The sequence below is a fragment of the Saccopteryx leptura genome, chromosome 2, assembly GCF_036850995.1.
Source record: "Saccopteryx leptura isolate mSacLep1 chromosome 2, mSacLep1_pri_phased_curated, whole genome shotgun sequence".
Lineage (NCBI taxonomy): Eukaryota > Metazoa > Chordata > Mammalia > Chiroptera > Emballonuridae > Saccopteryx > Saccopteryx leptura.
This window is the reverse complement of record NC_089504.1, coordinates 25,392,240-25,417,918: the sequence shown is the minus strand read 5'-3', so window position 1 is coordinate 25,417,918 and position 25,679 is coordinate 25,392,240. Positions and strand designations below refer to the sequence as shown.

Genomic DNA, 25,679 nt, shown 5'->3' with positions numbered 1-25,679 from the left:
TCAGAAGTCAATCCTTTCAGGGACCATGTCTGCTTAATCCCGTCTAAGAACTTATTCACCTCAATATAGTGTTTATTTGTCCTAAACTTAACCAACATGCTGCTCTGAAATGTTCGTAAGATGTTTTGTAGACATATCATCTTCTCCAACTCGATTATGAACTTTGAAGCCAGGACTGTATTTTGAATATTTTTCTCGGGGTTTCTCTTCATAGAGCCCTTGATGGAATGTATGCTATCCCGGAAGTCCTGATGATCGCTTGTCCAATCTAGAACCAAACGCTCCTCGTAACACTGTCTGGGAGCCTCTACATCAAAGGTCAGATTGCCATTTCAGTAAGAGGCCAGATAATAAGATTTTTAGGCTTTCTGAATCATGTGGTCTCTATCACAACTACTTAATTCTACCATTGTAGTGTGAAAGCTGTCCCAGACGATACATAAGCAAATTAGCATGGCTGTGTTCCAATAAACTGTTTTTATGGACACTGACACTTGAATTACATAAAATTTTCACCTGCCACATTCGTCAGTCACTTTTCATTGGTGGGCTGGATGAAAAGCCCTTTAAGAAACCTTATAGCTTTTTTTTGGCCTAACATCTTAGCAAGGCAGTGTTGTAGCAGCTGTTCTCCGAGGTTTGCTTCACCGTCCAAGGACAAGAAGAAGAAAGACGCTGGAATGTCGGCCGAGAAAGACACAGACCCAGCGAACAAATCTGGGGCAAGGCCAATAAGAAGAAGTGGTCCAAAGGCAAAGCTCGGGACAAGCGCAATAACTTCGTCTTGCTTGACAAAGCAACATATGACAAGTTTGATAAGGAAGATATCAAACTTCCTTATCAAACTATAAGCCCAGCTGTGGTCTCTGGGAGAAGGAAGATCTGCGGTTCCTTGGCCAGCGCAGCCCTTCGGGAGCTCCTTAGTGAAGGACTTGTTAAACTGGTTTCAAAGCACAGAACTTGACAATGCATCGAGTGCATATGCCATCCATCACTCTTGTAAGCCACAACTGGGATCACACAGTGTATGGTGTTGGCCAGTGATAAAAAAGGTGGCATCTCAATTTCTTAGAGGGCCAGTGTACAGGACAAAACAGAAGGCTCCATAAAACCCAGCTTGTCCAAGAAGCACTAAGTGAAGCTTTACAACCTAGTCCACCACTTCCCAGGCCAATAGCCATCTTCCAACTCCAGGGGCCACCAGGACAATTCATGCCCCAGACAAGGGCCTAGGGGACTATACCAAAGCACCTCAAGCAAGGGCCAATTACATACTTAACCTGCTGACAAGATAGACTCATGCACACATACAATAAGGAACAGTCAATCCTGAATATAATGTGGTAGTTCACCTTCCTAAACTTCAGAACTGATCATCTGAATTGAGGAACAGACCTATAAAGAACTAATATCATGGTTTAATTTGAACACTACAGGCTTTAGAATCACACATAACTGAGTTCAATCCGCTAGCACAGTGACCTTGGGCAAGTTTATCATCCTCGCAGGTTTAGTTCCCTCACATGTGAGACGATAATAACAATACCTATTTTATAGGGGTGTGATTGAGAATTAAATGAGATCATGGCTATTAAGTTTCTAACACATAGCCAATGCAAATAAATAACGGCTTGGGTTGTTACTATTAATCTAATGTAGAATAATTACAGGAAGATACAATGACAGAATAACATATAACAAGTTACAAAAAGAATAATAGCAGATATAGAACAAAATACTGTAAGAATATACGTGACCCTTATTTGTGTGAGCCCTGGTGGAAGAGTCCAATGGAAAGTTTCCCGAAAGTGGAAGGAAGCACTCGAGTGGGCCTTGAGGGCAGCAGGACCTTCCCCAGGGAGCAAGATGGAAACAGATAACTGTCGTACATGCACAGGAAAAGCAGGCGTGTATGTGAAAACTTTAAAATGTGGTAAGTACATACATTTTGTCTATCTCCAGTTAGATGTGCAAACTCCACCATTTCATTTCCAAACTGACTGAATATTTGGACAAACTCTTGAAAGCTATTCACTTTCTCTAGTCTGTCCATAGTTGCAAGAACCTGCAAAACAGAGAACATTTGATTATCAGGGGTAGCTATGAGAGAGACTGAGACATCAGGGCTGAGTAAAGAGAGGAGAGAAGAGAAAGTTTAAATCCTAGGGGAACGCTGAGAAGAAGGAGTCGAAGAGGAAGACAGAAAGTGGGCTCAAGCAGCAGAAGCAGATTCAAGAATCATCTAGGGCAGGGATCGGGAACCTTTCTGGCTGAGAGAGCCATAAAAGCCACATATTAAAACTAGAAAGCCCGGCGGCCATACAAAATGACTGCTGTTCTAGATATTATAAATTGTAATTAAAATGATTTGTGCAAAGGTGTCTAATAATTCAAACTGAATTACCCAGGGCAGGTGGCGAGGATGCCCCTTTGCTTAGTGCCCCACGGGGTTTCCCCCTTCTACTTGCTTAATTGCTTAAAGTAGAGTGCAATGAAGGAAACCACTGGCGGTACATTTCTTAAGAGCCACCGCTAGCTCAATAAATAAAGGTGATTTAAAAAGAAATTATGTTAAGTCGTAGTTTTTATGTAAAACAGATGATTGCCAATGCAAACAAATGTTCACCTTCCCCCTGACCCGCTCAATTTGCGTTCAGCTGTGGCAACTTCACCCCATTGGCTAGTACAGTTATGCAAGCAACCAATAAGCTATCGGTGACAAACAGACACTTAAGCCACATATAATAAAGATGTAATACCGTGAGAGCCATACAACGACCCGTGTACGTTACGCATTATCCAATAAAAATTTGGTGTTGTCCCGGAGGATAGCTGTGACTGGCTCCAGCCACCCGCAACCATGAACATGAGCAGCAGGAAATGAATGGATTGTAATACATGAGAATGTTTTATATTTTTAACGTTATTATTGTTTTTATTAAAGATTTGTCTGCGAGCCAGATGCAGCCATCAAAAGAGCCACATCTGGCTCGCGAGCCATAGGTTCCCAACCCCTGATCTAGGAGATGATGTGTTTTTAGGATGAGGAATCTTGGGCTTACCTGAAAATTAAAAGGGAAAAGAGTAAAATAAATGACTAATATATAAGAGCATATACGAGAAAATATACAAGAGAAGAAATCACTTATGTAGAAATTCTGGAGAAAGTGAGCATGGGTAGGAATAAGGTAATCAAACCTTCAGAGGACTAGAAAGAGGATGTAGATAAAGGAAGGAAATTTTATCCTTTGCAACAGCAGGCATGGACCTGGAGAGCATTGTGCTAAGTGAAATAAGCCAGTCAGGGAAAGACAAGTACCATAGGATTTCACTCACATGTGAAATCTAGTAAACAAAAGAAACAAAGAAATAAAATAGAAACAGAGTCATACACATGGAGAACAGACTGACACCTGTCAGAGGGGGGCTGAGTGAAAAACATGAAGGGATTAAACAGCAACAAAAACCCCCACAACCACTCATAGACACAGACAACAGTACAGGGATTACCAGAAGGAAAGGGGTACAGGGGGAAGTATAAGAGGGTAGATGGGGGTGAATGGTGACAGAAGGAGACTTGACTTTGGGGTGGTGAACACACAATACAATATACAAATGATGTGTTATAGAATTATATACTTGAAACCCATATAATTTTATTAACTAATGTCACCCCAATAAAGTCAATAAACAAAATATAACTAAAATGGAAATTTAAAAATAAAAAGGCAGTACACAGAAGCTTCAAGTTTCATTTAACCAGAGTTGGGGCACCCCGTTGGTCTCAGGACAGAAGAAGGAAGGTCGCCCGCGGAGTGAGGAGTGGAAAGGGAGGTTGTGGACTTCAAGAGCAGAACAGCCTGATCAGTCAGCAATAGCTTATGCTACAGAAATTAACTGCCAAGAAGCTCTGAGCAGCCAGGGGCCATTACCCAGCCTGAAGCTGTATTAGAGGCAACAGAAAAATGTCATGGGTATCCTTGACGTTAGAAATAAAGTAAATAGACGTGAAACATCGTTTCAAATACTTTCCTCCTAAAATAACACTGCTGGATTAGTTTTAGGCAGACCAGATAGGTAAAGAAAACACAGATATCCTGTGTTTACTTATTTCTAATGAGGATAGGATGGCTGTTGGCTGTGACTCTGCCCTGGCAGATCAGGAAGTCCTGGCGACTAGCAGATAAATTGGACTGCCACCACCACTGAGCCAACCCATGTCTTTCAAAGAGAGGAAGGTTATCGTTATTCCTCTAGCACTGCCCGACCAACTAACCTCCCCAGTTTCTTTTTCTCTTTAAATTTACACTTCTGTTTCACTCAACACTTGTCTGGTAGCTTTGTCCCCAGAACTGGCTGGGACCAACCCCGTCCTGGGCTGAGTGCCCTTCTCCTTGCCTAGTGAATTATCCAGGGAAAGGAGTGATTACGGACACCCTCGCTTCCCCAGTGGTCGAGGAACACTGTTATCTGAGACACCAGAAGAGTCTAGATCTCTTCTCTAAGTTTTGTAATCACTCAGCCATATTTAGGGATGTGGCATATAGAAACTGTGCAGTGTGGGTAATTGTGGTTTCACGTGATTGAATGTTCTCTGAAGCTTATCAATTGTTCCTCTCTGACTTGGAAAAAGGGCACTGAGGTATTCGGTATTTTTTTTTTTTTTAAATATGGAACGCTTCACGAATTTGTGTCATCCTTGCGCAGGGGACATGCTAATATTCTCTGTATCATTCCAATTTTAGTATATGTGCTGCTGAAGCGAGCACAAGGTATTCGGTATTTTTATCAACAAAGTCTCTATTACGTACATTGTCACTGTGTTCAGCTTTTCTTTCTGATTTTGTACACATAAAAGGCTTTCACTGGCCTGGCCTGTGGTGGTGCAGTGGGTAGAGCATTGACCTGGAACGTGGAGGTCAACTTGGAATGTTTGAGGCCCTGAGCCTGCCCCGTCAGTGTATGTATGAGAAACAATCAATGAACAACTTAAGTGAACCAACTATGAGTTGATGCTTCTCACCCTCTCGAAAGAAAGAAAGAAAGAAAGAAAGAAAGAAAGAAAGAAAGAAAGAAAGAAAGAAAGAGAGGAAGAGAGAGAGAAAGAGAGAGAAAGAAAGAAAGAGAAAGAGAAAGAGAAAGAGAAAGAAAGAAAGAAAGAAAGAAAGAAAGAAAGAAAGAAAGAAAGAAAGAAAGAAAGAAAGAAAGAAAGGAGAGAGGGAGGGAGGGAGGGAGGGAGAGAGGGAGGGAGGAAGAGAGGGAGGGAGGAAGAGAGACAGAGAGAAAGAAAGAAAGAAAGAAAGAAAGAAAGAAAGAAAGAAAGAAAGAAAGAAAGAAAGAAAAAGGCTTTCAGCAGTAAGTTAGTAACAGTCTTCTAAGAAGTTTAGGCTCAGTATACACATCCTTTAGGAATTGCAGGTATAGAGAAACACCACTTTCGAGCTTAGACAATTAGAGTTATAAACAATTAAAACAGATAATAAGCATTGCCAAATTACCTGCAACTAACCTAAAAAAAAAAGCTTTTGAACAACCCTGAAAGACCCAGTATAGAAATACCAGAAAGACAAGTACCTTATTTCTTGATGTTATTATCTGCTTAATGACCACACGGTCTGCCAGTAACAATACTTTTGTCACTGAAGAGAGGAGTAATCTTGCAGCCTTTATAACTCCTGTTTTGTCTGTAAAAATTGTGATCTGGCCACCAGATTCTGGGTGATTCAAGCTGCTCACATCTGTTAGTGCCGCAATTGTTTCTCCTAACGAGAAAGGCAGGGAGAGAAATGTTAAATTGGGGATAGGACATGCTTCCGTTACAATCCAGACTTCTCTCTCATCCTGAAGGCAACGTGCCTGATGGGTACAAACTGGGCTCTGGAGCCTCATTTCAGGAACCCCCAAGAGCTCGCCCAGGATGAGCACAAAGATCAACATAGGAGGCTCTCCAACGACAAAATAATAGCACATTCTTAAGAAGTGGGACAGATTTTTGTCTTCACCAAGTTTGGAAACTATTATAACTTCTGATTCCAGTGCTAGGGGCAAACTACATGACTGGAAGCGTCTGCTGTTCTACAAGACAGTAAGAGAAATCCCAGGAGCCAATAACCGAGAAAAACCAAAAGCAGAGCAGTGAGCAGCTGCCCAGGCCTTGGCCGGGTGGGGGTGGGGGTGAGGGGGTGTCACCGCCCATCTTCATCAACTAAAGGCAAACGTTACTTTTTCCTGTAGCTCTCAAACACCAAAAACATTACATAGGAGCCTGCACATATGGCATTATTTAACCTTTCCTCTTTCTGACTAAACTCCTGGCATTAAACTTGAAGTACGCGGGATGGTAACATTTGGTCTGCTCCAACAACATGGTTCAATGCTCCCTCAGCATTACAAAGTTGTCCAAAGTGTAGACTGTTCAGATATTAGTTCCCGGAAAAAATCACAAAGCTGTCTTATCACTTCGTGGTTGTCGTTTTTAATTTATGTGTAACTAGCTAGTGCTGGATTTTAATGCAAAACCCAAAGTCAAATACAAATATTTATCGAGCTCCCATTTAAAATATAAAACTTGACTAGTAGCCAAGTGAAAAATGAAACCACAAAGCAAGAGCTTAACACAGGGAGGGAAAAGTGAAAAATAATAATTATAATGATGACTGCCTGACCTGTGGTGGCGCAGTGGATAAAGCATCGACCTGGGAATGCTGAGGTCGCCGGTTCGAAACCCTGGGCTTGCCTGGTCAAGGCATATATGGGAGTTGATGCTTCCAGCGCCTCCCCCCTTCTCTCTCTCTGTCTCTGCTCTCTCTCTCTCTCTCTCTCTCTGTCTCTCCCTCTCCTCTCTAAAAAAATAAATAAAATAAATAAATAAATAAATAAAACTTTCAACTATCTTTAAAAAAAAAAAAAAAAAAAATGATGACTAATATTTATTGAGCACTTTCTATGTGCCAAGTGCATACATGCATTCTATCAAAACACTTCTACAAACAGCAATATTATCCCTATTATATAGATGAGAAAACTGAGGTTTTAGAAAAGTTGACTAGCTTGCCCAATGCCATACTGCTAGCAAGTGGAAGAGTTGGGACTAAACTCCAGGCAGTCTGACTCCAAAGACCTAGTTCTTCATCACCACTGTATATGATTCCCTCAAATCAATACTGAATGTCCACAGGAGAAAGTGATTACCTGGGCTGAGGGGGCTAGAAACATTTCAGGAGTGATTTAAGTCTTAACTTTGTATACATCTTAAGAGAAAACAGGGCTTCCATATTGTACAATGCTAGGCAGGACCATTTCCATTCTCTACCTGAGTGACTATTAGAAAAGGGAGTCCCCAAGAGGGAAAGGACACTTCAAATGAGAAGAGACAACATGTGGAGCCCATGACATCAGATGGTTTCCAGGACCGCCTACACTTCTAGTCCATTCAGAGAACCAACCACAGTCTGCTTGGGGCAGGTACCACCTCTCCATTCTCCCCTCCCCCGAGCACAGTGATGTGCTACACAGCCAGTATCGTGAGTCGGACTCAGGCTGCCCTTTCGTTAAAAGACCCCTACTCATGTTTTCTTTTTTTTTTTTTCCTGAAGTTGGAAATGGGGAGACAGTCAGACAGACTCCCGCATGTGCCCGACCGGGATCCACCTGGCACGCCCACCAGGGGGCGATGCTCTGCCCATCTGGGGCGTCGCTCTGTTGCAACCAGAGCCATTTTAGCACCTGAGGCAGAGGCCATAGAGCCATCCTCAGCGCCCGGGCAAACTGCTCCAATGGAGCCCTGGCTGTGGGAAGGGAAGAGAGAGACAGAGAGGAAGGAGAGGGGGAGGGGTGGAGAAGCAGATGGGAGCTTCTCCTGTGTGCCCTGGCCGGGAATCGAACCCGGGTCCCCCGCACACCAGGCCAACGCTCTACCACTGAGCCAACCGGCCAGGGCCTACTCATGTTTTCATTAAGGGTTGCTATAAGAAACAATAAAAAATATGAAGATCATCTCGACACTTTCTATTGAATTGTCTATTGCACTGTGTAATATCTTTTGTATAACTGCCCACACAATAATTTAGTGCCAGAGAAGAAGTAGCTCTCCTCTTGACAAGCTGGTTTGTTTCCTTCCAACAAACAATGAGAATTATATAACCCTTTCTTTCCTACATTTTTGTCTTGCCTTTCAGGAAGTTCAAACATCAATTTCATGCTTAATCAGAATAACAATGTTGGCCAAGGTTTCTAGTTTATTTATTTTCATCTCCTATTTTACTGGATTTATTGAACACGTATCTTTTTTGTAAGCTATTTCAAATCCATTTAAAAGTGTAGGCAAAATATAAAATATAGATAGAATAAGGCCATCCCCCCTGCCCTCCACATAAAATCTGTTCTCTACCCTGTGAGTGACTAGAAATCCAAGAGTCAGTCCAGAGTCTCCCCTTTCCTTTAATCAATAACCAGGTTCTGTCTACTTAACCGTTTTAATGAGTATTCAGTGCATTCTTACTGCTGTTTATATCACTATGACACTGCCTTGCTTTAGCCTGGTTTACTGTAAAAGCTTCCATAATCATGTCCCTGCCTTTATGTAGTCTCAGCTCTCTCTCAGTCAGCCCACATACTACCAGAAAGATTTCTAACACGAACTATATGCCTTTCATCTGACTCAAAACCCCTCAAACAATCACCTACAGAATAACACCCAAAGTCATCCATGCAACATACAGAACCATGCATGGTCTGGCAGGCCTCTCCATGAGTACTTGGCCTTACCTCACCCACTCCCTGCCCCCCCTGGTGACTCCCAAAACACCTGCTCCTCCCTTAGGGTTGCCCGTCCCAGTAAACAGCACCATCATTCACCCAGCTGTTCATATTCCAAACCTGGACTCTTCTTGCCGTCACATCCCACAGCCAAACCATCAGAAAATCCTATCAGCGTGACCACCTTGAACATGCAACCTCTTCTCACCTCAAATGCCATCACCTAGTCAAAGCCACCATCACCTATCACCTGAAACACTGCAACAACCTCTGTTTTGTTTTCTTCCAACAACCTCTTAACTAGTCTCTCTGATTTCACCCTCACACCTCCTAAAACCCATGCTCCATACAGGAGCCACCAGTTATCCTTTTTTTTTTTTTTAAAGGAAACTTTTTTTTAAAATATTTTATTTATACATTATAGAGAGGAGAGAGAGAGAAGGGGGGAGGAGCAGGAAGCATCAACTCCCATATGTGCCTTGACCAGGCAAGCCCAGGGTTTCGAACTGGCGACCTCAGCGTTTCCAGGTAGACGCTTTATCCACTGCACCACCACAGGTCAGGCCACCAGTTATCCTTTTAATATATCCTTTTATATATGTCACCACCCTGCACAAAACCTTCCACTAGCTCCCCTATTACATTTAGAACACAATCCAAAGTCCCTCCCTTTGCCTAGAAGGCCACACCCGGTTCTGCTCTTCTCTCTGCCAGGTACGCCCTTGCCCCACACAGCCAGAGCTGGGCTTTCGGGTCACTGCAGTCTCTGCTGCAATGCCGCTTCCTTAGAGGGACTTCCTGACCCCTAGCTCAGTAGTTCTCAACTGGGGGGCATCTGGCGATGTCTAGAGACAATACAGGTTGTCACAACGCAAGAAGAGGGGATGTACTAGCATCTAATAGGCAGAAGCAAGGGATTCTGCTAAGCAGTCTACAATGCACGGGGCAGTTCCTACCCCAGCAAAGGATTACCAACACACAGTTATCCAGCCCAAAATACACTTTCACTTTTTTCCCTAACCCTTACTCTGCTTTGTCATTTTCTTCGTGATAACTATCACTACCTGGTGTTATGTATCTATTTATTCATTTGCTTATGGTCTCACTCACTAGACAGAGGTATGTCTCCCTTAATAGACTCCAAGCTCCATGAAGGCAGACTTTTGACCAATGTGTACATGGTTATATCCCTATGGCCTAGGAAAATGCCTGGCATTTAGCCAGCATCAGTAAATATTTTTTAAAAGAATAAGTGGATAAATGATCCTTCAGCAAAGCTGAATCCACCAAACACCCCATCCTCTCTCTGGCTTCTGAGCCACCAGCTATAGAGAATTGTGGGACATCATGAAATTCGAAGTGACTATGGTTTGTCTCCTATAGAATACAGGCACATGCTAATTTTTATTTCCATTTCCTCCATGGTGACAAGTAGACTAATATGCTCCTCTACACGGAGTCCGTGCCTCACACTCCCCTACAAGGGAAGTTCAACAGTCCCAGAAGCTACTCCAGGCTTTTCATGTCCCAGGGACCTGTAATCACAGGGCTAAACCACAGTACACATCTTCATTCAGAATACGACAATGATCTGTCATCATAACTGAAGCAATGAAATCGGCATAAACAGGCTTTGATAGCCACATACCTGCTTGTTTCGCTTCAGTGCAGGCAACATTTATCTCTTCTTTCAAATCCCGGTTTTCGTTGGCTATTGCTTCCCCTACTTTAACAAATCTGCCAACTGCCAAGTTGACGGCTTGTCCGACACGCTGAATCGCTTGCAGAGTTTTATCAGACTTTTTGGTATTGTCTTTATGATTAATAAGTGTGGTAATCTAAAACAAAAGATAAAAGCAACAGGTTTAAATTTTATCTCAATAACTTTTTTTTCCCAAAACAAGCGGTATGACAGAGGCCGCGTAAATGAAGCCTCCCCTACTGGAGTAGCCTAACAGACTAAGCCGGAAGTTTAATGCTGGGACCCCGAGGCAGCCGGCAAGGCACCCTGCACCTCTCCGCAGGACACGCTTTCCTCTCATCACAACTCCAAGTTTACCAGGGGGCAGATATCTGGGGCATATAATTCCAGAAGTCTTCCAGAGTTTTCAACAAATCTTCAAGATGAGAGAAAAGTAGGAGAGGCTCGATCATTACATTCAAAGAATCCACAGAAAATCAAAGCCCTGCAGGTCTAGATTCCTGCGCTCTGACTTGAGCCGCTATGTGTGCAGACAGCACCTTCTCCTGGCACTCCACTCCACAGCCCGGCCCAGGCTCGGAGCTTGTACAACATGTCATCTGAGCCACACATGTTTATTGAATTAAGCAGATACTGAGAATGACTATTACAATCTATCGATACATTGTTTGCTTCTCTGAGTTTTATATAGATTCAAAGTAAATGAAATACCAAGAGTCGGAACACTCGGTTCCAGGCCCTTAAATAAAATACAAAATGTGAGAAGTTAAGCTGGTTGAAACAAAGACACATCTTCAAAGCATCTTACAAAGTTAGCACGTGAACTTTGCTGACATATAAAATATTTAAAGAATGTGACATCATAAGTATAGATCCCAAATATACTGCTCGCAATAATTAGGGGTTACTTCAAAATGAATGTGAAGTGATAAAACATCCCCTAATTTTTGTGGGCAGTGTAGTATACATGTCCACTAAGCATATAACTTTGAAATGATTTACATACATATATTAACAAAGACCAGAATAGAGAATTAAGAAGAGAGGAAAGGAATCACTGTCCAAACTATAGTTAAGTGCCATGCACTTTATATGTTATGGTATTAATAGTTCCAAGTCAGGAAGGTGTGGTGTCGGCCTTGGCGCTGTCATTACTTAGCTAAATGACCTAGGGAAATGTATTTAATCTCGCTAAATTTCCTCATCTAGAATACTGTTTTACAAATTTTGAGTATTTCCTAAATGCCGGGTCCTAGGAATGCATCACTAAACAAAACCATCACAGTCCTGCCGCTGTTCAGTCAACAATCCAGTACAGCAGTTTCCGACCTTTTTTTCTCTCACGGCACCCGTACACTAATTACCAAAATTCTGCAACACACCAAAAAAATACCATTTTTAAATTTTTGCTAACATGGCAAAGAAAAGGTATAATTTTGATTTTAAAAATCAAAAATAACAGTAATTACCTACCCTTTATGCTCCAAAGTGACTTTAAAAAAATCAGGTGCTTGTACTTGAATAAAAGGATTTTTCTTACTAAGAATTAACCAATCAGATGCAACCTTATTATGCAATGTGACCAATAAAATGCAATTCTATTATATGACCTATAGATTTATGGCTCAAGACAGGGCATTCACACCAGAGGGCTATTGTTGTGTTGGCTGTTGCCATTTTTTAAAAGTTGACAGTCTAAGGGAAAAGAGGTCAGTGCCCCTGACTAACTAGCCTGGTATTGCATGTTTTAAAAATTCTTGTGGCACACCGGTTTAAAATCGCTGGTCTGGTAGAATAACAGTAATTCAATCATACAAAATATATTTGTTACACGCCTAGCATGTGCAGATAAATTGGTAAGCAATGAGGAAAGGCCAATGAACAGGAAAGGCCCAAGTCTTTATGGAGCTTACATTCTAATGCTGGGGAAGACACAGCAATCACATAAATAGGTAAACAAAAACAATTTTAATACAAACGCCATGCAAGCCATTAAAATGGAATAATGTGATAAAAGATATGTTAGCTGCCTGAGATTAGCTGATCTGACCTTCCTTCGTGAAAAAATGACATGTAAGTAAGCTGAAATCTCAATGACGTCAAGTAGCCAGGCTGGCAAACATCAGGGGACAAAGCATGCTTGGGAGAAGAAAATAACTGTTTTTGAAAAAAGGGGGGTCCCCTAAGGAATGAGGTAAGACCAGAAGTGCTTAAAGAACAGTGGGCCAGAAGGCAAGCGTAAAACCACAGCCAACTGGTAGGCACGGCTCAGCTACTCAGGCTGTGATTGTAGTGAAGAAGAGTTTGTATGTTATTGCAAGTGGGCTGGAAAGCCACAGGAGGGTTTCGTTTTTTTTTTTAATTAATTAATTTATTTATTTATTTTTCCTGAAGCTGAAAACGGGGAGAGACAGACAGACTCCCGCATGCGCCCCACAGGGATCCACCCAGCACACCCACCATGGGTGGTGCTCTGCCCACCAGGGGGCATCGCTCTGCTGCGACCAGAGCCACTCCAGCGTCTGGGGCAGAGGCCAAGGAGCCATCCCCAGTGCCTGGGCCATCTTTGCTCCAATGGAGCCTTGGCTGCGGGAGGGGAAGAGAGAGACAGAGAGGAAGGAGGGGGGGTGGAGAAGCAAATGGGCGCTTCTCCTGTGTGCCCTGGCTGGGAATCGAACCCGGGTCCTCCACACGCCAGGCCGACGCTCTACCGCTGAGCCAACCGGCCAGGGCCCACAGGAGGGTTTTTAAGCAGAAAAGGGGTACACTCTATAATGGTTTGGATGTGTGTCCAAAAATTCTTTGATACTTCGCCTTTCGAGAAGTGGAGCCTCATTCTTCTCTCCTTTAAGTATGGGCTGAACTTAGAAGAGAGCAGAAGTGACAGCATGCTACTTTTGAGGGCAAGACATAATGACACTTCAGTGTCCATCTCACTCCCTCTCGGAGGTTATTTATTCCAGGGGAAGTGAGCTGACCAGCCTGATGTGGAGGCGGACATGACCAACAGCTGGCATGGATCCGAGGCCTCTGGCCAACAGACACATGAGTGGTCTCAAACCACTCTGGTGAGCCACTCCCAAATTCCTGACACACATCAAGCCAAGATAACAAATGTTTGTTGTTTTAAACCATTAATTTTGGGGTAATTTATTTTGTAGCAGTCAATAATTCATGCAATCCCAAATGTGTGCTTTTTTTGAGAGAGAGAGAGAGACAGGAAGGGAGAGGAATGAGAAGTATCAACTCATAGTTGTGGCACTTTAGTTGTTCATTGATTGCTTTCTCATATGTGCCTTGACAGGGGGTTCCAGCTGAGCCAGCAACCCTGGGTTCATGTCTATGATTCCATGCTTAAGCCAGCAACCCTGCGCTCAAGCTGGTGAGCATGTGCTCAAGCTGGTGACCTCCGGTTTTGGAACCTGGGTTCTCAGCATCCCAGGTCAATGCACTATACACTGCGCCTCCACCTGGTCAGGCTCAAATGTATGTTTTTTTGTTTTTTGTCTTTTTAAGAACACTTTCTTCTGGGGGAAGAGTAGATTGCTAAAGTGGCAAAAATAAAAGCAAGGAGACCAGTTAGAAAGCTGCTGCAATAGGCTAGGTAAAAGATGACATTGGCTTGAAACAAGGTGGCAATAGTCAAGATGAAAGAAAATGGTAACTGGGGGAATGTCTTGAATACACATGACTTGCTTAATGGATTAAATTGGTGTTGTCAAAGATCTCTAAATTTGCGGCATGAGGAATAGGGTACACTGACATAACATTAATGTCTCTATGTGGCTGGCACAAAAAATGGTTTTGAATAAATAATTTAATCCTCACAATAATCTTAGGAACTATCACTAATTTATCCCCCTTTTTCAGATAAAGGAAACAGACATTAAAAAATGCCTATGTATGGTCACGCAGCTGTTAAGTGGTAAAACCAAAATTCAGTCAGATGATCGGACTCTGAGGCCATACTTGTTTTTCCCAGCTTTACTGAGATATAATTAACATATAACATTGTGTAAGTTTGTGTACAAAGTGACAATTTGATACATGTGGATACTGCAAGTGATTAACACCTCCAACACCTCACATGATTTGTGTGTGTGTGTGTGTGTTGGTGAGAACATTTAAGATCTACTCTATTAGTGACTTTCCAGTATACAATACAGTATTGTTAACTGCAGTCACCATGCTGTACATTAGATCTCTAGAAGTTATTCATTTTGTCACTGGAAATTGATGCCCTTTGACCAACATCTCTCCATTTCCCTCACCACCCAACCGTTGGCAACCACCATCTACACTTTTTCTGAGTTTGGCTTTTTCGGTTTCCACCTATAAGTGAGATCATCTGCTGTTTGCCTTTTCAGTCTGACATTCCACTTTAGCATACTGCCCCCGAGGTCCATCTACATTGTCACAAATAGCAGGATTTCCTTCTTTCTCAAGGCTAAATAATAATCTACTGTATATTTATGCCACATCTTCTTTATCCATTCATCCATAGAAGGACATGGAGCTTATCTCCCCAGCTTGACTATTGTGAATAATGCTGCAATGAACATGGAAGCACAGATACTTCTTCAAGATCTTGACTTCATTTCCTTTCAATATATACCCATAAGTGAGATTACTGGATCATGTGGTAGTCCTATTTTCTATTTTTTGAGGAACCTCCATACTGTTTTGCATAGCGGTTGTACCAATTTGCATTCCCACCAACAGTGCACAAGTGTTCCCTTTTCTCCACATCCTCACCAACACTCATCTTGTTCCTGATCTTAGAGGAAAATCTTTCAACTTTTCACCATAAAAGATATTAGCTGTGGAGTTACTATATATAGCCTTTATTATGTTGAGATACGATCCTGCTATACCCAATTTGTTGAGAGTTCGTCATGAAACGATGTTAAATTGTGTTACTTTTTCTGCATCTATTGCAATGATCGTATGATTTTTTTTTCCTATTATTCTATTAATGTGGTGTATACAGTGTTTTTCAACCACTGGTCCACAGACCACTCTGTACAAAATTTCATGCCAGTTTGTGAAAGAGTTAACCACCCTGATGTTGTATAAAGATTATAGAGCCAATGATCTTGGTTGAATTTGCTTATGTTCACAGTGATTTCTGCCTTAGTGGTCCCAAAATACTTCTCCTATTTTCACCAATCCCCAAGTGTAAAATGGTTGAAAACCACTGGCGTATCATTATTTTTGATTTGCCAATGTTGAACCATCCTTGCATCCCAGAGACGACTCCCAGTTGACAATGGTATATTTTAATGTGCTATTAAATTTGGTTTGATAGTATTTTGTTGATAATTTCTTGCCTTTATTCATCAGATATTGGCCTTTAGTTTTCCTTCCTTATAGTGTCCTTATCCGGTTTTGATATTAGGGTAATGCTGGCAAAAGGCCATACTGTTAAATACTACCCTAGAATGCTTCACAAAATCTCAATGAAGCAGGTATTTTACAATTAAGGAAGCGGATTTCATGGAGAGTAAAGAAATTGGACATCAAGAAGATATTCTGACCCAGATATTCGGACTCCAGAGCCTAGTTTTTTAATTACTGAGTCTTACCATCTTCTGTATCATATGTTGTTGATAGAGAATTAAATGAAATGATCCACATATTGTGTTTAACAAAGTACCTAGTTTATGGTAAGCACTCAAGGTATATTATAATTAGCTCTCTTATTTAAATCTTAGGTATTATTGACCAGGCGGTGGCGCAGTGACTAGAGCGTCGTACTGGGATGTGGAGGACTCAGGTTCGAGACCCCAAGGTCGCCAGCTTGAGCGCGGGCTCATCTGGTTTGAGCAAAGCTCACCAGCTTGGACCCAAGGTCGCTGGCTCGAGCAAGGGGTTACTCGGTCTGTGGTAGCCCCACAGTCAAGGCACATATGAGAAAGCAATCAATGAACAACTAAGGTGTTGCCACAAAAAACTAATGATTGATGCTTCTCATCTCTCTCCATTCCTGTCTCTGTCCCTATCTATCCCTCTCTCCGACTCTCTCTCTCTGTCTCTGTAAAATAAATAAATAAGTAAAAATAAATCGTAGGTATTATTAAAGATAAGAAAACTAAGACTGAGTGAAATTTATTGGCTCACACACTAAGAACTGGCCTGGTTTAGAATGTGCATCCAGGTTTATGTGACACCAAAACCCACCAGTACTCTTTCCTTCAGTGGAGCTTTTCAATCTTCCTGATTTTTTTTTTAAGGCATTGGCCAAATGAGTTTTTTTGTAAAAAAATTTTAAGTAAAATTTGTATTTTCTGAGTTGCTCACTTTGTTTAAAATGGCGTTGCCAGGTGAAACTGCTAATTACCTTCCTGCTTGGGAAGGGGCTTTGTTATGCTAATGATGCTGGAGGAGGGGTCTTTGTGGGCCCAGGTAGTTTTAAGAGAAGAAGGAAGCCATATTTTTGCAGAAAAGGCAGCCAGGATGGCAAGGTGCTGAAGGAGAAGCCATGTTTTTGCAGAGTTTGTGCAGAGAGTAGAAGGGAGAAGGTGTGCAGATGAGGAACAGAGGTGAGAGGGCTCTTGCACGCTCCGCTGAGATTGGTGAGGCCTTTGCTTCTAGGAAAAACCAGAAAAGATTCTCCTGGTTGTGGAACTAGAGAACATGTGAGTGGGTTCTGGTGCCCCATGTGTTTGTTTTTCTCACCGGCTGGTTGTGAGGCTAGAATAAAGAAATGGCCCACCAGCTTTTGGCTCCACAGTTTCATTACTGTCTGTCCAAATCTAATGGGAACTTGCACCTGCCTGGCTGTGATGGTGGCAACTACTGGCCCTACAGGAGGATTGCAGAACAATTTCTCCAAAATAAAATACTACCAAAAGCCATTAGGGTATGTCAAAGAAGAGTTGCTATGGTTGAATTCTGAGGATGACTGTGGGTCATGCTCGTGGGAAACAGGGAAGCAACTGTGAATCCCATAGCACCAGCTTAGTTTGCTCCACACCTGACAGACTAGGGGACTCCTCAGACCAGCTGGAGAACACAGGGCTTGATCATCACTGATTATCCCAAAAGACCACCTAGGAAGAGACTCTGCAGTGAACAGGAGTTTCAGTTGTGTTTGTTAAAATCCTTTGTTTACATAAAGCTTTAAATTTTCAGTCATAAAGGAAAAGATCCTGCAATTAGGCTGAAATACCAACTACTGTTCCACTCTGAAACACACACTGGCTTCAGGACAACATCCTCCCCAGCGCATAATTAGGTGTGGCTGGCTGTCTTCCTCTTACTGCAAGCAGCCCGGAAAATGTTCGGTCCAAATACAGGTTTGCTTCAAAACTGAATTAGAGGAGCCAGATCAATGTATAAAATTCCTTACTATAAGGTCCACTTATATCCTAAAATTATGTTCAAACTTTTAAAAAGAAAAGGTTCAAAAACTATACATTTTTTTTTAAATGGGAAAATTATGAAAAGTCTAAAGAAATAAAAATCACCCGTGATTCCACTGACCTGTGAACATCTGGGCATAATTCTTTCAGTCTTGTTTTATACATATACATACCTAAACACACAGCTTTATGGAATTCAGATCAAACTTCAATTTCCTTCTCTTGCAAAAAATAAGCCCAACAGTAGCGGCACTATTTTATATTTTATTTTGTGTTAATTCATTTAATGGTTAGATATCTATCAGATACTTTATCATCCTCATTTTATAGATAAAGAACCTAAAATTAGAAGAGGTAAGAATTTGCCCAAGGTCAAAAAGCCAAACTGTCTACACTCTTAATAGCTTTGCTTCCTCTTTCCTCTCAAGACTATATTAAGGATCAAGGGAAAGACAGCTGGTGAAAGTGCCTTGCAAATTACATAATGTGCCAGATAATATTTTAGCTATTAATCTGCAACATAAGAGGCATGTTATATCAGGAGTCACAAGCCACTAGTCTAGAGAAAAGAGGACAGAGACGGCATCCCCTGGGGAAGAGAGAGACTGTTATACTGAAGAACTCTGCTGTGGCATAAAAGAATAAGAACTAGGGCTGACTTGATACCTTCTAACAAAGGGTGTCAAGAAGCACCAATCCCTAACAAAGTGCAATCTTGCACTTAAGAGCGTGATCTCTGGTGTCACTTTGCCTGGGTTTGAATTCTGGCTCTGCCATGTTGTGGCAAGTCATTTAACCTTATTGTGACTCAGTGTTCTCACCTGTAAAAACAGGAATAATATTAGCACTCATTTCATCAGGTCATTGTGGGGAAAAAAATTAGAAAATGTAAACAGAGTACTTAGAATAGTATATGGTATGTAATAAACACTGCGTAATCATTAGATATTATACTGTTTGCACTTCTAGAACCTCTGCTCTTTCCCTATGTTTATGATGCTATTCTTATTTTCTAGAATAACTGACAGTTCTCTTTTGATAGGGATGGGTTTTCTTAGTTTCCTTATTTTGTGGGGAGGCAAGAAAATAAGTGAAGACCAGGAAGAAAGAGAAAAAAAAAGGCAGTTGCCCAGATAAAAGAACAAAGCCTTAATTCCCTGGAACCTGAGGAATAAGGAAGCCAATTCAGGACAGAGAAGTTTGTCTCGGGGGTTTAACTCATGAGGACAAAAAGGGGGCCACATACTAAACCAGACAAGCTCAGGAAAGGCCCACATGGCGGGCCTCACACACTCAGAGACCAAGGTAACCCCACAGGGTGGTCTGAACATAAAACTTCCTAACTAAAAGCAGGTCATGGTGAGTAGTCATGTCCCAGGCCTGTAACATCTTTGACAAAAGTCAGTCATTACCTCTGAAACTGTCTATTGTTTTTGTGTATCTGAGATAACACACCTTTGAAATGTCAGAGTAATCTCCTTTTCCGGACTCATCAGGTCACAACCACCAGCACAGAGCGAAGACCACACTGCTGCCAACTCTCTGGGGGGGAAATGTTAACTGTCCTGTACGCACCAATGTAAAAGTATGTCTTTCCGTTTTGCTTGTTATCCAGCCTCAGAGATTCTCTGCTTTGCTTTCTCCAGCCTCCCTAAACCACCAGTCTGTGATTTCATGTAACTATCCCTCCCTTCTGACTCCGCCTTTGATTCTAATGTATAAAATGAGCCGCAAAGCTGCCAGTCCTCCATGCATTCCCTCAATCTGCTGAGGTTTTGTTTCCTGGCAATTGTCATCAGTTCTGCACAAATACATTCCTATAAGGCTTTTTCTTAAGGCTGGACGTTCTTTTGTCAACACTCGTCAGTAAATGCTTAAAATTATTAGATATGAAAATCAGCTAATCAGCAGTAGAAACCAATATGAAAGAAAACACGCCAAAATAGTGAGAGATGCTTTATAAGGCAGGAAAAAAGGACACTTCCGCTCACTTTATATACCGTTTTATTGATTGAATTTTATGTGTTTCATCATTGCAATTAAAAACACACAGAAATTCACATACACACATCAGTCAAGAGGGCCCTGTGTGTATCTATCCTATTTGCCTCCAGCTTAGTGAGGCAAGGCTGCTGAAAAGCTTCCAGGATGCTGCAGAGAGAAATGGGAAGACCGGGTGAGCAACTCAGACATGGAAAGGGTCTGCACACCGGTGAATGAAGTCAGCCTATCAGAGACAGGAAAGACGAGTGGGCGGTGGAATAACATTCCGCAGCGGGGTGGGGCTGTGTGGCAGGTCCCCCCTCTTCCCTTCCTTGCCGAAAAACATTTTAAGACTGGGAGTGGGAGTTTTGACAGAAAGAATAAAGTGATTATTAAAGAAGGTGGGGAGTTGTTCTGCAGAAATATGTTTGGGACTTAGCCCAGAGCTTTTTTAAAAAAGTGAGTTGGAAAATATATAGCAAATGCGTGTAGATACCATATACACATACAGTTTAAAGAAATGAAAGGAAGACATTAAGACCAAGCTTAAGAGGACACTGCCAGGAGCTCTGACAACCCACGTGCCCTGGGGGCCCCTCCCTTTCCACATCACCCCATTCTTCTCTCAGAAAAAACTGCTCTCCCAATGTGGTGCTCATCACCCTCTTAGGGTATGTACTGCGCATATGTTATATCCCTAAACGATATACGGTTTTGTTGTGCCTGGTTTTGAACCTTAATTTTTTTTCATTCAGCACTATGTTTCTGAAATTCATCCATAATGATAATTATACCGGTGGTTCATTCATTTCCCTGCTGTATAATATCTCATTGTATAAACACAGCACAACTTATTTAAACATCCTACTGTTAAAAGACATTTGGGTTGTTTCCAGTTTGGGACCATTAGAAGTTAAAAACAAAACAAAACAAAAAAAAAACCCTACTATCAAAATTCCAATCCCTGTCTCTAAGGCACAAGCAGGAGTTTCTCTTAGGGGCATGGATCAAGTTTCATGTGTTTTATTTACTTAACCAATTGTCCCAGACCTATTTAAAATTTTTTTCTTCCTTTTCCCACTGATCAGCAGGACCAAGTCTGATTTATCAAGTTTCCATATATGCATGGAGCTGTTTCTAGATTCTCTATTCTGTTTCACTAGCCTATCTGTCCATCTCTGTTCTTACACCCACAATGTCTTTCTTAATCTGCTATAGTTTTATAAAAAAATTTGAAATCTGGTAGAGTAAGACCACCCACCTTGCTTCTCTTCTGGTTTTGCTTGGCTCTTTCCTCTTTCATATAAATTTTAGAATTACCTTTATCAAATTCTACCTTTAAGAAACCTGTTGAAGTCTGACTGGTGGTGGAACAGCAGATAAGAGCATGGACCTGGAATGCTGAGGTCCCAGGTTCAGAACCCTGAGGTTGCCAGCTTGAGCAAGGTGTCACTGGCTTGAGCATGGGATCATCAACGTGATCCCAAGGTCACTGGCTTGAAGCCCAAGGTTGCTGGCTTGAGCAAGGTGTCACTGGCTCGGCTTGAGCCCCCCATCAAGGCACATATGAAAATTAATCAATAAACAACTAAAATGAAGCAACTAGGAGTTGATAGTTCTCAGTCTCCTCCCTCCCCACTCTCTCTCTCAAAATAAAGGAAGGAAGAAAGGGAGGAAGGGAGGGAGGGAGAGAAGGAAGGAAAAATCCTGTTGAATTTTTATTAGAACTGCATTAAATTTACAGCTCAATAGGGAAAACTGTTGTGCCTATAATATGAGTTCATCTAACCATGAGCCCAGTGCTCCTCTCCCATTTATTTAGCCCTCCTTTGGGTTTGCATAAAATTTTCAAATTTTCTCCATAAAGTTTGGCATCTCTTTTGCTATACATATATTCCCAGGAACCTCATTTTGATTCTAACTGGCATTTTTTTAGAATTAAATTTTCTGTGTTATTAATGTAGAGATATGTAGTTGACTTTAGTATCCTATATTCAGTAAACTGACTAAACCTCTTAATTTTTACCATCTATTTGTAAACTCTTTAATTTTCTATGTAGAAAATTATATCACAATGAGAGTTTTGATTTTTCCTTTACTATATTTACATTTTTTGCTTCTCCTTGTCTGTGGCACTGGTTAGGATTTATAGGACGACATTGATAAGAAGCTGTGACATCCTTCTTTGCTACAAGTTTAAAAGAAAAGGTTTGTTCTAAATCTGATTTGTTGCTATGATGTTAACTGTAGGTTTTCTGCAGATACACTTTATTAGAAAGTAACAGAAGTAAGTTTTCTTCTGTTACAAGTTTACTAAGTGCTTTTGATCATGATTAAAGTTGAATTTAACTGAATGTATTTTCTGCATCTATTGATAAGAAAATATATCTTTTCTAATATGTGAATGCAGAAAATTATATAGTTGTCTAATATTTACTCAACCTTGCATTCCTAGAATAAGGCCAGTAACCCAGAACTTTTTACTTAGAGAGTTAGAGAGGTTAAATGGTATCAGAGTAAAAACCATTACGTTTAGTAAACTGTATTATGCCTTCTCTGAGTTCTTATATTAATAATGCTCATCTGTCATCTGCCCTGGCTGGCTAACTCAGTTGGTTAGAGCACTGAACCGAAGCACAGAGGTTGCCAGTTCAATCCCTGGTCAGGGCACATATAGAATCAGAAACAGACCGATATTCATGTCTTTCTCTCTCACTTTCTTCTTCTCTCTTTGCTAAAATCAATAAATTTAAAATAATAATAATAATACTCATCTGGCACCTAGTATGTGCTATTCTGTACATGTCCTGTCTCCCAACGAGAATACAAGACCCTCAAAGAACAACAACAAGCATACAACAAATGCTTTCTTAAAATGCTTAAAATATTTTTTGTATAAGATGATGAAGGGTGAATTGTATAATAATGCTGCATCTTTAGAAAAGGAGGCTCCTAGACTTGGGTTTTCTAGAGATGCAGTTTGAACCCATTAACATTAACGGAAACTTAGTCATTTTTCTTTTTTTTTTCTTGTATTTTTCTGAAGTGAGAAGCCAGGAGGCAGAGAGACAGACTCCCGCATGTGCCAGGCCAGGATCCACCCAGCATGCCCACCAGGGGGCATTGCTCTGTTGCAACCGGAGCCATTCTAGCGCCTGAGGTGGAGGCCATGGAACCATCCTCAGCTCCTGGGCCAACCTTTGCTCCAATGGAGCCTTGGCTGCAGGAGGGGAAGAGAGAGACAGAGAGGAAGGAGAGGGGGAAGCGTGGAGAAGCAGATGGGTGTTTCTTCTATGTGCATTGACCGGGAATCAAACCCAGGACTTCCACACACTGGGCCAATGCTCTACCACCGAGCCAGCCGGCCAGGGCTGGAAACTTAATCATTCTTAATTGTACTTCACAAGTTCCTGCTTTGTTAACAGTATTCCAGCCATGCTTTATACATTTTTATTTTTTTAAGCAAAATTTAACCTTTTCTTGTTGAGTCCAGTCAACCGTTAGGATCATCAGTTATGGTATTGCGCTGAAGATGCTGTTGTAGATAGATAACGTGTGGGATGCACAGCCTCAGCTCTGGGCCTGCATAAGTCTTTAGCAGGCAAGGGAAAAACTGGCATTTTCCTTCTTTGGCACTGACCTCTAATTAACTCTCAGCAGCGACTCATACATCCCTCCTCCACTCTCCTACTCTCTCCACCCTCTTTTACCCCAGAATTACACAATGCAGAGCTGTAGGACTGATACGTTTTTAGCAGTGACACTGAAAAGTTACCATTTCCTCAGATTACAACAACCTTCCAGCTTGTTTTTCCATTGTAGACGCTCTTGTCTGCACCTACCAAACTAGCTGACCTCATCACTGCTTCTGATTTCTAGAAAGGACACAGCACATGGAATCGCTAAGAGCATGGGCTCTGGAGCCATGCTGTCTGGGTTCAAGTCCCAGTTTGACATTTGTAGTTCAGTCCTATGACAAGTTACTTAACCTCACTATTTCTGTTTCCTTATCCAGATAATGAGAATAAACATCTATCTACCTCACAGGATTATTATGAGAAGTAAATGAGTTAATATTTATAAAGTGCTTAGAACGTGGCCTGTGGTACAGTCAATGTTAAATAAATGCATAAAATACTTGAACTCCACCACTCACTTATCTCTGTGTCTCATAAAACTACTCCAGTATTTCTCATTTTGGGTTGTGGTTGTATTGGTTGTGGTGGTGGTGGTGGTGGTGGTGGTGGCATTCTTTTGGAGGAGGGGCAGTGTAGACAGAACTAAATAATCCTAGCAATCCCTTCCCTATGTCAGTGCTTCCATCAGACACGAAAGGGGCAGGGAAGGAGGTTGTCAGGTGTATTCACTCACTATTCTGTTGGCCAGGCTAACACGAACACAGGGAAAGAAAATGGAACTGTTCATTTAATCAGCATAACAGGAATCTAGGGACATGTGTGATTGCTGTTTTCAAGTATCTGCAGGGCTGGGATGGAGAAGAGACGGCATCTAAAACGCTATGGACCAACCCCATCACTGAACAAACACGTTTAAGCAATGGATGCGACCAGGTGTCAAGGATGCTGCAAGAATTTTTTTTTTTTTAATTTAGAATCGGATAATCTTTAAGATTTCTTCTACTTCTAAAATTCTGGCAATACTAGTGTGAGTCATCAAGACGTTGCAATCTCCTTGAGTCACACAACGCCAACGCGCTCTACAAGGCACCGAATTCTTCCCTCCCCACTGTACTTGGCACAAGACAACAGATCAAGGTGAGGAATTCGAGCCCTCGGGCTACGTATACCTCGGCTCACGGGAACAAAAACTTCTCTGAAACGAAGCGCGTCAGCTAGCTGATTCCAGACTTCTGGTAGGACCGACAAATACAATAAGGCATAAATTCCAAACGGGATAGAAAAAGAAGTGTGTCCTTCACGTCATTCTCCCGAGGCCGGACACAAGCCCACTGGCGTGAGCGGGCAGGTTAAGGGGAAGGAGCAGGGTGGCGCGGGGTGAACCGGAGCGGGGCGAGCAGGCACACACACGCGCGCGGGGACAGGGACAAAGGCCTCGGGGAGAGCGCGCTGGACCTCCAGGCGGATAGGAATGTCCCGGCCAGCGTGGCCACCAGTCCGGCTTTGGACTGGGGATGCAAATGTGAGCCTGCGATGGGTTAGAGAGCAGCGACAGGAGGGCCCCTCGGTGCCAGCGGGGGACCCCCCGAGGGTCCTCTCCGCCTCCCGGGAGCTGGACTCGCCGCCCACCCTCCGAGGGAGCCTCGCTGGGCAGGGATCGCCCAACCCCAACCCCGAAGCGGGGTGGAGGGACAGGCCGAGCGGCGCACCTGCCGGCCGGGCACTCCAGTCCGCACTGGGGTCCGCGCCCCGCAGCCTCCCCTGCGCTCGGCACACTCGACCTCGCCTCGGGATTTCGGAGGATCCCGACTGCCGCCTCCTCCGCCGAGGCTGGTTCCCCAGCCCGGAGAGGCGGTGGGACACCCACGCCGTCATGCGGCGAGGAATGTGGGGCAGCCGCTGCCTCCCGCCCGGCCCCCCGGCGCGAGCGCCGCCGCCATCGCCGGCTGCGGCCAGGAGACGTGGGGGCCGCGCCGGGACCCGCTTTACCTGAGAAACCAGCGGGAGCAGCGTCTGCTCCACCGAGCGGGTTTTGATCTCGAGTCCTGAGTCGAAGCCGAAGCCGGACGGGCCGGAGCCTTGCACTGCCCTGGCGCCGCCAACGCCGGCGGGGCCCGGAGAGGCGGCCATGGCCCTCCGCCCGTCGCGCAGCTCGGACGCCGCGCCACTGCGGGCTCGCCGCCTGCCAGCCCGCCAGCCCGCCCGCCCGCCCGCAGCGGCGGCAAGGCACCCGCG

General features: G+C 42.9%; 1 protein-coding gene and 1 non-coding gene across 2 annotated transcripts in view; both read right to left on the bottom strand.

Annotated features, from left to right (window-relative positions):
* Positions 1-25,679, bottom strand: part of CTNNAL1 (catenin alpha like 1) — a 69,773-nt gene extending 44,094 nt beyond the window's left edge. The window contains exons 1-4 of the mRNA XM_066367496.1: positions 25,434-25,679; positions 10,406-10,595; positions 5,575-5,762; positions 1,946-2,065 (exon numbers count right to left, since the gene is read on the bottom strand). Coding sequence (XP_066223593.1) covers positions 1,946-2,065; positions 5,575-5,762; positions 10,406-10,595; positions 25,434-25,574 — 639 coding nt within the window. The 5' untranslated portion in view covers positions 25,575-25,679. The remainder of the gene's footprint in view (positions 1-1,945; positions 2,066-5,574; positions 5,763-10,405; positions 10,596-25,433) is intronic.
* On the bottom strand, positions 4,665-4,769 carry LOC136396472 (U6 spliceosomal RNA). The gene has a single exon (XR_010749758.1). It is a non-coding gene; the product is annotated as a U6 spliceosomal RNA (small nuclear RNA).